Source organism: Cololabis saira, chromosome 1 (genome assembly GCF_033807715.1).
Source record: "Cololabis saira isolate AMF1-May2022 chromosome 1, fColSai1.1, whole genome shotgun sequence".
NCBI classification, from domain to species: Eukaryota; Metazoa; Chordata; class Actinopteri; order Beloniformes; family Belonidae; genus Cololabis; species Cololabis saira.
This window is the reverse complement of record NC_084587.1, coordinates 2,163,843-2,177,055: the sequence shown is the minus strand read 5'-3', so window position 1 is coordinate 2,177,055 and position 13,213 is coordinate 2,163,843. Positions and strand designations below refer to the sequence as shown.

Here is a 13,213-nt window from a genome sequence, read left to right as displayed (position 1 = left end):
TGCTTTTATAGGCATTGGGGACATTTCCATAGCATTGGTCAATAGTCCTATTTAGTCGAGTGTGGCAGTTCACATATTTCTCGAGGGTTGGCAAGTGCTTTTTCTTGTTTGGAATAAATTGTGGTGAAACTTTCCTGTCTCCTTTTTTAATTTATCACAGACGCTAATGAAGATTTAAATCAGCCAAAACTTGCCATGCCCCCTGTGACATCATACACAGGTCTCTGAAAGCTGGCTGAGACACGGCCACCTTAGCTACTACACGTTAGCTGTTTCAGCTCCCCAGCAAGACCCTGGCCTAGCCGACGCACGGCTCTGTCTATGTCCTGGGGTGCTAACTAGAATGAGTTAGTTTTATGTTGTAAATGTGTAGTTATTTCCAGCTGTGACAATCTGAGATAGCGGCGTCCAGAGGTGGACTAAAGGCGCTTTTCGACTAGTACCTACTCAGCCCGACTCGACTCGCCTTGCCCTCATTTATTTTCAATACCAAGATGAGAAGTAGGAGGTTGGAGCGAAGCTGCTGTGACGTATTTGATTGTGTGATCTAAACGAAGAAGACAACAACACTAAAGATGTAGAACCTGGAGGAGAGGAAATATGTGCTGCTGGGTTTGTGGCTTGTGTTCGATATTAAGTTAAAACATGAGAGAGAGAGAAGCTTCAAGCGGAAACGCTTTTTAATGTTTTTAGTTTGTCTCGGCTGCTGAAAAGTCCGTTGGTAGCTGAGCAGCTAAGTGACAGAGCTCCTGGTAGATCTGGTCGTTCCTTATCGCCTTCCTTATCCTTATCTAGATCCCTTTTTAATTCTCTCCTCAGCCACCAGGTTTATGAACATCTGCACCTCAGAGTTGGATCACCAAACAGACTTCTGCTGCCGTTGCTGGTGGAATCAAATGAACAAGAAGCCGTCAGAGTCGCTCTTTCTCTGATGTCATATCCTGACTCAGACGTCTGACAACCAACCCCTCGACCAATCAGTGGCCTAGAGTGTGATGACATCACAGCCCGACTCAGCAGCTTAGAACCTCGGCAGAGTAGTTACAGAAAAGTATCTACTCAGCACGTTAGACCCCTAGTGGAAAAGAACCAAATCGAGTCGAGTCGGGCTGAGTAGGTACTAGTGGAAAAGCGCCATATTTGTGGCCGAAACGTCCACATATGTCTCTTCGTCTGAAAAAGATAAGCTTTTGGCCTGACCTCTGACCTGTGTATCAGTATCGGTAGATGGAGACAAAGTAAGAGACTCCTGTATGGGTACCGGATTATCTGTGTTGTCGTGAGTGTTTTTGGTGACTCACGTTAAAGGTCTTTAACAGTCTAATGCCTGTTCAAGGCAAGGCAAGGCAAGTTTATTTGTATGACACAATTCAACACAAGGTAATTCAAAGTGCTTTGCATCAGCATTAAAAGCAGCAAGACACAATTAAACAGTAACTAACAAATACAATTATAAGAAAAGAGGTAAAATTATAAAAAGCACAAGTTGTTAAAAAGAGTAGTAGAGTACAGCAGGTACATCTCATTCTTACAATAGGCAAGAATTAAGTTTCTATACAGTCAAAACATACAAAGATTGGGTCAAATACTGTATTACAAAAGTAAAGTGTAACAATTTGTGCCGTGAATCAAACCAATTTGACAATTATATGCCACAATGCCTGTTTCCAGGTCTTATTTCACACAACTGACGAGAATTACGTTTCTATATCGTCAAAACGCACAAAAACTGGGTCCAACACAGTATTACATTTCAGAAGTTTTTATCAGTGATGAAACTCCTGCTCCAGAGTTTCTCTCAGCTTAGGTTGGTGTGTTGTCCACAGAGGCTGCCGATGGTGGACAAACTAGAACCGGAGAGTCTTGTCAACACGGCTGTCCCCGAGGAAGCTTTACATCAGCCAAAGTTTCCACTAATTCCCTCTGCAGCACATTACAGTCGGAGCTGTTGACCGCAGAGACCAATCAGCCGGAGCCCAGCTCAGCTGTGGTTTCAGTGGTGTTAACGGTCCATGGAGGACCACGGATGTCTCGGGCCTGGTGGACACGAGTCACCTGCAGCTGGATCGGATCATGCAGACGAGACGGGAAAAACTATCATCAATGACTATGTTTACATGGAGTCAATAACCCTTTTCTAACCGGAATATTAGGAATAGCCCGGTTGCACACGGCCATGTAAACACCAATAACCCCTTTGATTTACCGGAATTTGCTCACATTCCGGTTTTTAAAAACCCGGAAATTACCCCTGGGTTACTCAATTCAATTCAATTTAATTCAATTCAATTTTATTTGTATAGCGTCTAATACAACAGATGTTGTCTCTAGACCCTTTCCAGAGATCCATATCATGAACATAAACATAAACATAAACCCCCGAGCAATTATTATATAAACAATGGCAGGTAAAAACTCCTATAGTGGGAGAAAAGCCTTAAGCCAAACAGTGGCAAGGAAAAACTCCCCTTTAGGAGGGGAGAAACCTTGAGCAGGACCAGGCTCATAAGGGGGGACCCTCCTGCCGAAGGCCAGACTGGGGGAGTCGGGGACGTCAGCAGCACACAGCAGTCATGTGGAAGCAGCAGCGGGATGACCAGAGGGGGGGAGGGGGGGGGGCGCAGGCAGGCGGAAGCAGCAACGGGATGATCAGAGGGGAGGTGGGGGGCGTCAGCAGCACACAGCAGACATCCACGTAGGCAGGTGGAAGCGGCAATGGGATGACCGGGTATGGGGGGGGACCGGGAACGCAGGCCAGAACGCAGCTCCCGAGGCTCCAGCCTGCAAACATGCATAATAGTTAAAAAAAGGGGGGCCGGCACAAGAAACTACAGGAACGATGGACAAAAATGATAGCTATGAGATATTTATAATAAATAAAAATGGTAATGGAGAGGAGAGGAAGGGAAAAGGAGAGGAGAAGAAGGGTGAGAGGCACCGCCCAGCGGATCATGTTGGTGCCCCCTTGCAGCATAGGCCTATAGGAGCATATCTACCGCGAAGCTATATTTGAGACTAACTATTATAGTCTTGCTCTATAGCTGCAACTATGACTACTGACTCTAACACACTAGAGTTTACACTACCTAGAGATTTACCAACACCAGCTAGAGGTTTACTAAACACTAACTATAGGCTTTACTAAACAGAAAGGTTTTAAGTTTAGTTTTAAAGGTGGAGGTGGTGTCAGCCTCCTTAACCCAGATTGGAAGTTGGTTCCAAAGTAATGGTGCCTGATAGCAGAACGCCCGCCCTCCAAATCTACATTTAGATACTCTAGGAACTATGAGTAAACCTGCACTCTGGGAGTGGAGAGCTCTGCCAGGAACATAAGGCACTATCAAATCTTGTAAATACTGCGGAGCTAAGCCGTTTTGGGCTTTATATGCAAGAAATGAAATTTTAAATTGGATTCTGAATTTTACAGGTAGCCAATGGAGCTATGCTAACACTGGAGAGACGTGGTCTCTCCTGCTGATTCCTGTCAGTATTCGTGCTGCTGCATTCTGGATCAGCTGGAGCCTATTCAGCAAATTACTTGGACATCCTGCTAACAACACATTACAGTAATCCAGTCTAGAAGATACAAACGCATGAACTAGTTTTTTTTTGCATCACTCTGCGAGAGGATTTTCCTAATTTTTGCAATATTACGGAGATGGAAAACGCTATTTTACAAACCTGATTAACATATGGTTTAAACGACAAATCCTGATCGAAAACAACACCAAGGTTTCTCACAGTTGCACTGGAAGCCATCGCAACACAATCTAATCCCTTCCTAAGATGCTCTAGACCAAGAATGATAATCATTTCTGGACATCCAGTCCTTGATGTCCCTAAGACATGCCTGAAGTTTAACCAACGGTTCTGTTTCATCCGGCTTCATAGACAAATAGAGCTGCGTATCATCAGCATAGCAATGAAAGTGTATGCCCTGATTCTGGATTATACTTCCCAATGGCTGCATGTATAAACTGAACAAGATTGGCCCTAGCACTGAACCCTGCGGAACACCATTACAGGCCCTTGACTGTTCTGAAGAAACCTCATGTACATGAACAAACTGGAACCTGTCAGATAGATATGATTTAAACCAACGTAGAGCTGTCCCTTTAATCCCAACAACATGCTCTAACCTGTGCAGTAAAATGCCATGATCAACAGTGTCAAAAGCAGCACTGAGGTCCAGTAGAACCAATATGGACACTAATCCCTTATCTGAGGCCATAAGGAGGTCATTCGTGACTTGAACCAGTGCTGTCTCTGTGCTATGATGCATTCTGAACCCTGACTGAAAAACTTCAAACAGATAATTTCTATACAAATAGTCACATAACTGGCTTGAAACTCCCTTTTCCAGAATTTTAGATACAAATGGAAGGTTGGAAATTGGCCTATAATTAGCTAAGGTGTCTGGGTCAAGAGAAGGTTTTTTAAGTAAAGGTTTAATTACTGCCACTTTGAAAGCCTTTGGTACATATCCTAAGCTTAAGGATAGGTTGATTTGGTCCAGTATTGTCATACAAATAAGAGAAAAAACATTTTTGAATAGTCGAGTCGGGATGGGGTCTGACATACATGTTGTAGACTTAGCTCTATTAACGAGTGAGGTCAGCTCAGGGAGGTCTATAGGATCAAAACAGTCTAGAGTCAAGTCAGAGCCTAGGGAAGTCGCTAACGCCGATGAAACGCCCACAACCGGCTGGTTGATTTCTTCTCTAATTCTCGTGATTTTACTGTTAAAGAAGCTCATAAAGTCTTCACTACTGAGAGCTGCAGGAATGCACGGCTCAACAGAGTTGTGACTCTTTGTCAGCCTGGCTACAGTGCTGAACAGAAAACGTTGGTTACTTTTGTTATCCTCTATCAACGTTGAATAATAAGCTGTTCTGGCTTTGCGAATGGCTTTTTTATATACTATTAGAATATATTTCCATTCACGATAGGAGTCTACATACTTACAAGAGTGCCACTTCCTTTCCATTTTACGCACGTTTTGTTTCAACATGTGAATATCTGAATTATACCAGGGAGTTAAGCTCCTGTGGCTATAAACCCTCCTTTTCAAAGGAGCAACTTCATCTAAAGCTGAATGCAACAGATCAGCAGTGTTACTAACAAGAAAATCAACATCAACATCAGAGGTAGAACCCAGGTCACTGGCCTCTATTGCTTCAGTAGAGGCTTCACTATTTTCCACTGTCGCAAGATGTGCAATGGCCTCATTAAATTTAGCAATAGCTTCATCAGACAAACATCTGCTAAAATAATACCTCCTGCCCTGCACTTCAACATCGACAACATTAAATTCAAACGTTATTAAATAATGGTCGGATAAAAGGGAGTTTACAGGTGACACCAATAGATCATCAGTTTCAACACCGTAGGTGAGAACGAGATCAAGAGTATGATCAAAACAATGCGTCGGCCCGTCCACTTTTTGTGAGATACCCATTGATTCTAGAAGAGAATTGAAAGCTAATTTAAGATTATCGCTTTCAACATCCATATGAATATTAAAATCACCCACTATGATGAATTTATCCGTACCGATCAATAATCCAGAAAGGAAATCTGAAAATTCAGACAAAAACTCTAGGTAAGTGCCAGCAGGGGGCCGAGACACCACCACTAACACAACTGGCTTCTCTGATTTCCAGCTCGGAAATTTCAGACTAAGCGTGAGGCTTTCAAATGTATTATAATTGGACTTAGGATCAATTTTTGTTTGGAGACTGGAGTTATAAATTGCTGCGACTCCTCCGCCTAGGCCCGTATTTCTAGGAATGTGATGATTAAAATAGCCGGGCGGATTCGATTCATTCAAACTAACATACTCTTCCTCCTGTAACCATGTTTCTGTTAAGCAAAAAACATCACTCCTACTCTCTGTAATTATATAATTTACTAACAGAGACTTGGAGCTTAACAATCGTATATTTAGTAGTCCGCATCTAATTTTTCGGTCTCTTATTGGTACCAAATGTGCATTGGTTTTAATTTTTACAAGATTATTTTGGTTAACGCCTCTATAACGCTGCACCTGGTGAACTTTTGGAGGGCGGGGAACTGCAACCACTTCTATTTTGCTAGGCACCTGGTTAGAGTTACCAATTACATCATGTAATCCTATAGTTTTAGAGTCGCCAATTACATAATGCAACTCCTTTTCTAACCCGAAAATTTGGTCATGTATAGCCTAACGGGATATCCCCATCAAAAGGAACAGGAATTAATTTTCTGCGCATGTTCTTTTCGCAAGGAATCTTGGTCTTTTGAGTCCAGGAAGTAAACATGGCAAAACGCAAGACCAGATTTTGGATCAAATTGGACAAAGTATGTGCAAGTTAGAACAACTTTTATGTTCATGGCGAGACACCAAACCTTGCCTACCTCTCACGGCGACGCCCTTTGATAAAAAGTTACAGTTCTCACTGTCAGTCCTCGTCAATGTCTTACCTTCTGTGTGACCAGGTTTGAGATGCATCAGCCCATCTCGCTTGGAGCACGGATGCATACTAGAAGACATGACAATTCCTGGTGCCAACAGGTGGCGCTACAACCGATCGTGAATATTCCACCATAGATGTCTTCAGGCTCAGCCTACAATCATCCACATTAGTTTTCGACCAGATCAAAGAATGTCTTGCTGAGTTACAGCCAATTGGTGTTTCATGGCAAGCTTTAAAAATTAACTCAAACTTTGCCGGATCATTACGGTCAAGCCCTTTGGTAAAAACGTAAAAGCTTCGCAATTTACCGTCGGCCATGTGTGTAGACTATAGAAACACAGTTATGAGCCAATCCGATAAAATCTCTAGGAGGAGTTTGTTAAAGTACGAGGCCTAGAAATGACCAGAATTCATGAAAAATGACATATTCTGTTCAAAATGCTGGACTTCCTGTGTAAGGTAGAGCATGGGTCCAAGATACTTTTTTGTAGGACTTTGTCTGATAAAATAGACACATAAATGTCATTGCTGTAGGCCAAAGCATATTGTGGGGCTCGTCGAAAAACATAAAATAGGTGGCGCTATCGGGCCCATTCTGGTCGACCCATGCCTGTCACCCATAAAATACGTAGTTTTTCAATTATTTTAATTGAGACATGTGGGTAAATCTTCACATACCTCTAGCAAAAGTTTCTCCATGGGTGCACAAATCCGTAAAGCATGCATATAATTATCAGGGGTCTTCTCTGTGCACTGTGAGCAGATATTAGAGGGTGCAAAACCCATCTGGAGCATCCTTTGTCCTGTATAATGTTCTGTAAAGAATGTATTGTATAAGTTGCAAGTTTGGACTCTTGGGCATAGTGAAACTCTTTTAACATATTTGTGACCGAAAGATTTGATTAGTGTTAAGAGATAAGTCAGCCTCCCATTTGAAATCGAAAGAGAGACTGAGTTATCTAATTTGGACATTAATCTGTATAGTTAGTTATTATTCATTCTGATGTGTGAGGCTTGTTTTCATGTCCCGATCAGCTGTGAGACTCAGCAGTCTGACATCAGCATGTTCCTTTGGGAGGAAACTAAAAGGTTTAAAGTCAGAGACAGACTCACATTTCGGTTCATTGGAGCTCAGTCCCCACAGTCACACATCCTGAAGTCTCCCACCCGGTTCTACCATCTCTAAAGGTGAGAGTTGTAAGAAAATGCATCGTGAGTAGTTGGTCCAGGTCGTCCTGAGAAAGAAGAACTTGTTCTGAGTAAAACCGAGACCATGAAGAACTCCACTCAGGTTTCATATTTCACTCTGGCCGCTTACTTTGATACCAAGAACTTTAAATATTTATTGTTCATGATTATTGTGATTTTATATGCAATCATCATCTGTGGTAACGTTCTGCTCATTGTGGTCATCTGCTGTAACCGAAGTCTCCATGAACCCATGTACATGTTCCTGGTCAGCCTGTTTGTGAACGAGCTGTACGGCAGCACCGGCTTGTTTCCTATGCTGCTGGTTCAGATCTTGTCTGATGTTCACACCGTTTCTGTTCCCCTCAGTTTCCTGCAGGTCTTTTGTGTTCATACTTATGGGAGTGTTGAATTTACTAACTTAGCTGTCATGTCTTATGACAGATATGCTGCCATCTGTTTTCCTCTGCAGTACAGCGCACTGATGACAGTGAAGAAAGTTGCTCTTCTAGTTGCAGCTGCTTGGTTAACAGTTTTTCTTTTAATAGGTATCGCAATATCTTTGAGTTTCTCTTTGCAGTTCTGTGGGAACGTCATTGACAAAGTCTACTGTGATAACTACTCTCTGGTGAAACTTGCATGCTCTGACACCAAAGTAAACAACATTTATGGACTCATTGTATCCGCTTTCATTATCTGTGCTCCAGTTATTTTCATCCTTTACAGCTACATGAGGATCCTAAAAGTGTGTTATTTTGGCTCCAAAGAGACCCGACACAAAGCCGTCAGCACCTGCACGCCTCACCTGGTGTCTCTGATCAACTTCTCCGTTGGTGCTTTCTTTGAGATCTTACAGAGCAGGTTTGACATGAGCAGAGTTCCCAACATGCTGCGAATCTTTCTGTCCCTATACTTTCTGACGTGTCAACCTCTCTTTAACCCCGTACTTTACGGCCTGAAAATGTCCAAAATACGTAACCTATGTAAAAGCCTGATTCAGCGTTCTGTGGGGGGAAGAAAATAAATAATTGATTTATAAAAACTTAGAATCCTGTTGCAGATTTGTATTTTTTGATTTTTCATGCTTGGTGACGTCTTATTGGTATACTGTTTGTGATATGTCAACTTAATCTGTTCTGTGATTAACTGTTTCACTTATATAGAAAAAGCCTTCAGCTGAGTTTTATCTGACTTTCTTTAACAGCATTACTTACTTTTGTACTTGGTCACACTTTAGACATCTATAGTGTTTTTTATGAACCATAAGATTGCTTTCCTTCAATAAATAACATAAACTTTGTAAGCGATGATTCTTTATTTTTAAAATGGGGACAGTGTACATTGATCAACGTTTCCTTGCAGAAAGTAAATGTACCCGAGTAAGCTGAAAGGCTAATTTTCATCGGCAGTCCCTTCGCCAGATGTTAATAGACATTTTTTAAAAATAAAATAAAAAATGCACAATAGATATAAACATAAATACAGCATAAGGTAGGGTAAGGTACAATGAGAATTATACAGGTTTTTTTGGATTCATTCAAAACTAATTTTTCTCAAGTAAACACACAACCTTCACAAAATAAACAGCTGATGTTTGTCTGCATCCTCGTTTGTTTGTTGTCGGTGATGTATACATTTAAGAACAGCTGTTTTCTCGGATTGAGTTTCATTCTCTGATTAACGCTTGTTATGATGCATATGATCTCATATGCTTCGAGTTCAAGAAATTTTTAATGTTATTAAAAATCATCATTGTAATGCAACAAATGCATGCTTTTCAGTTATTCCCAATGACATGGCCTTTATTGACATTTGGAAGATGTTTTGAATATTATTATGAATATTTTTGGTTGCCAGAGGAACTTTGTAGCGCCTACAAGAGTTCAGAAGCACAAACTCTCTGGAGAGAGGATGGGAGCCATCAGCTGCAATGCTCAGAGCTTTCCTCCTTACCCCTTCCTTGTACAGTAGGCACAAAGCCTTTTGGGGCTTGCCAATGATTTTGCTAGCCATTGACACAATCCTAGACAGTTTGTTCAGGAATTTACAGTTTTGGTGTCCAAACCAGGCAGAAAGGTGAAATGTCAAGACACTCTCAATCATGGCCTTATACACAAGTTCTAAGACCTCCTGACTAACACTAAAGCTGTTCAGCTATCTGAGTAAATAGAGTTGCTGGGAACATTTCTTGTAAATATACTCTGTGTTTCCAGAGAAGCTCATCTGGGAGTCTAGAACTGTGCCTAGATATTTGAAGTTCTCCACAGTTTCTATTAGTTGGCCATCCAGCGAGACTGGCAGTATAGTAATGTCAGGTTTAAACATGATTATTTCCTTTGTCTTGCCTACAATAATTTCTAGCTGGCTAGTGTGACACCACCCTTCAGGTGCCACAGTGTGAGAAAGATAGGCATCTATACCATGTGGATCTGATTTAAGCAACAGGGCAACCAAGGCCATATCATCTGCATACTTAAATAGTTTAAAACATTGCTCGTTGGTCATAAATTCATTAGTAAAAAGCGAGAATAACACAGGGGGCAGTACGCTTCCCTGTGGGCAACCTGTGCTCACAGTGAGCACCTCTGATGTGTTCTCACTCGCACAAACCATTTGTGGGCGACAGGAAAGAAAGTCCCTAAACCAACAAATTAGGCTGGGATGTACCTTCAGATCAGCAGCCCTTTTCAGCAGGATATGGATCTTCATTGAATTAAAAGTTGAGCTAAAATCTAGGGTGCATAAGATGTTGTGTGACTGCATTACGCATGGTCAGTAATGCATTGTCTGTACCTCTGTTCCTCTTACACGCAAATTGAAATGGGTCCTTCATCGTTGCTACAGATGTAGTTAAGAGGTTAACCAGGACTCGTTCCATAGTTTTACATAGTACAGAGGTCAAAGCAATAGGCCGGAAATCATTAGGTGAGCTCGCACCTGGCTTCTTGGGCACAGGCCTGATTATAAAGTGTTTCCATGATAGCGGCACTGTGCCACTGTCTAAAAGGAGCTGAAACAGCCTAGTTGACACTCCCTTAAGTTGGAAATAACAATCTTTAAGAATCCTAGGCTTCAGACCATCAGGCCCCGGGGCCTTGTCTGGCTTAAGTTTTAGGAGACCGGAAGCAACCTCATCCTCTTTGATGACTATGGGGGTTGCTGTTGGGAGGTTATTACATATTTCATCACATTCAATGCTGTCATTCATAGTGTCAAATCTACAGTAGAATTTATTTAAGTCATTGACATCGATTTGACTGCTCGGGCCCTCGTCCTTTTTGAGGGGTTTGCCCAATAGGGTGTTTAGCCTCTCCCAAGCTTGTTTCACAATACCATTTACAAACTTGCTCTCGATTTTGTTTTTAAAAGCTAGTTTTGCCTTAAGGATCGCTCCTCTTAGCTTCCTCCTTTTTTCATGGACCAAGTCCATATTACCGGCACAGAGAGCAAGCTTCCTTTCATTAATATAGCCCTTCAGCTCTTTGGACACCTAGGACTCATTGTTCTGAAAAATCCTAATAGTTTTCTTTTCAGACACAGTGTTTTCATAGAATGTTACATATGACGTGATGGTATCAGTCAGTTCATGAACATCCTGGCAGGACTCGAAGAAGATGTGCCAAGTGGTGTTCTCAAGGCAGTCCCTAAGTTGCTCTCTGCTCCTATCAGACCTCACCAATATCTCCTTGGAGACAGGTTTCATCCTCTTAACCACAGTTCTATATTTGGGAAGTAGATGAATGATGTTGTGGTGGGATTTTCCGAGCGGGGGTCTGCATATGCTTTTATAGGCATTGGGGACATTTCCATAGCATTGGTCAATAGTCCTATTTAGTCGAGTGTGGCAGTTCACATATTTCTCGAGGGTTGGCAAGTGCTCAAATAGGTTACACGAGTTAAAATCCCCAAGAGCCAAAATGGCTTGGTCTGTAGAGCGAGTGAGAGCATTGTTATAGCTCTCGGCTATTCTCTCCCCTGAAGCCTCATTATTTGGGCCAGGGACATACATATTCCTGTGGACTGTAAAAGGGTCTGAAAGAAACAGTTAGGGCCAAATCCACAAAGAATAGATTGCACCCGCAAATAGCGCTGTGATTTGCGCCGCATTTGCGCCCGCAATTTGCCCCGCTTTAAGGTCCTATTCACAAAAGATTTTGCTCTAATGATATGCCGGCGCAAACACGCCCATAAAGTTTTGCAGCTGAGTGCAATTTTCCCTTGTCTGAGTAAGTGAGCGGAGCTGTTTCCAGTGTTCTCCATATTTCAGCACACAGATTGGTCCATAAAGAAAACTGCAGAGAGCACAACAGCCTCAACTTTCAAGTATTTGTACTTCTCTAGTATTTCGCATGTATGACATAAGCTAATGAAATATCAAATGTTAAGAGGCTGTGCGCATTTACGCACAAGGCACAGCACCGTTAACTTCAATAACACCGGATCAGGATCAGATCAGGATCTGACGGTAATTCATGTTCTGTGTTTTGCTACACACACCTACAGGTCAGCTGTTAAACACACACATTCTATATTTATATGTTTATATGGTGGAATTGTTTGTAATAAAGCAGCCCCTTACTGTATGGATGAATCCTGAGCTCTGTCCTGTTATTTTCATTTTTAAATCCGAGATAAGTCCACAACCTCACTTGACCTGACTGTCTACAGTCATGTCTGACTGTAGATTTCACCCTTAATATCATTCAGTATCACACAGGCTTGAATGATATTGAAGAGAGAGAGAAACAGAGACAGATGGGGAGTGAGTTTGCGCACAGTTAATACACGCTTCGAAAAGACGGTATTTGCTCCACTATTTTTGCGTGTGGCAAATAGCGCTGGCCTTTGTGAATTAGACGGTTTTTGCAATGAGGCTTATTTGCATAGAAAGGGGGCAATTTTGCGCCGAATGTATGAATATTACCTAAGTTACATGCATGCAAAAGGCACAGGCGCACCATCACACTATTTGCTTGGCAGCGCAGTTTGTTGTGCAATTCGCCCTTTGCGGGTGCTTTGTGAATTAGACGCTCTCTTTTTGTCTCATTTGCACCGGTTTAGCGGCCGCAAAAGCCGCGCAATCCTTTTGTTGGATTTGGCCCTTAGTGTTTCAAAGTCTGGGTTGCACACTTGTTCCCGTATGCAGTATTGTGTGGCCCAGCTGTTGTCCACAAACATACACAGCCCTCCCCCGATGGATTTAGAGGAGCTGTGTTTTTCCCGATCCGCTCTGATTGTAGTGTAAACAGGTAGGCTTGGGGTTACATGTTGCTCTTCAAGCCACGTTTCTGTAAGGCAGACCAGATTGCTCTGCCTGAATTCACAGTCATGTTTGGCTCTCGCCCAAGCTCGTCCAGCTTGTTGTTTACAGAACGCACATTTGACAGGGTAATAAAAGGGATTGGGAACCTGCTGCTGCGTCTCGAAAGCCACTGTCTCACGCCGCCTCTCGATCCCCGCTTTTTCCTCTGTCCTCTTTGGCTTCCAGACCAGCCTTCAGCCTGTTGAATTTCACCACAGTCCACCGGTAGATCAGCTGAGAAGCGAACACTGGTTGCGCTCAGTGACAG

General features: G+C 42.4%; 1 protein-coding gene across 1 annotated transcript; it reads left to right on the top strand.

Annotated features, from left to right (window-relative positions):
• The first annotated feature begins 353 nt into the window (after positions 1-353).
• On the top strand, positions 354-8,667 carry LOC133449588 (olfactory receptor 11A1-like). Its single transcript, XM_061728762.1, has 2 exons — positions 354-385; positions 7,716-8,667. Exons 1-2 carry the CDS (start codon positions 366-368, stop codon positions 8,665-8,667), a joined length of 972 nt encoding a protein of 323 aa, XP_061584746.1. The 5' UTR covers positions 354-365.
• The last annotated feature ends 4,546 nt before the right edge of the window (positions 8,668-13,213 follow it).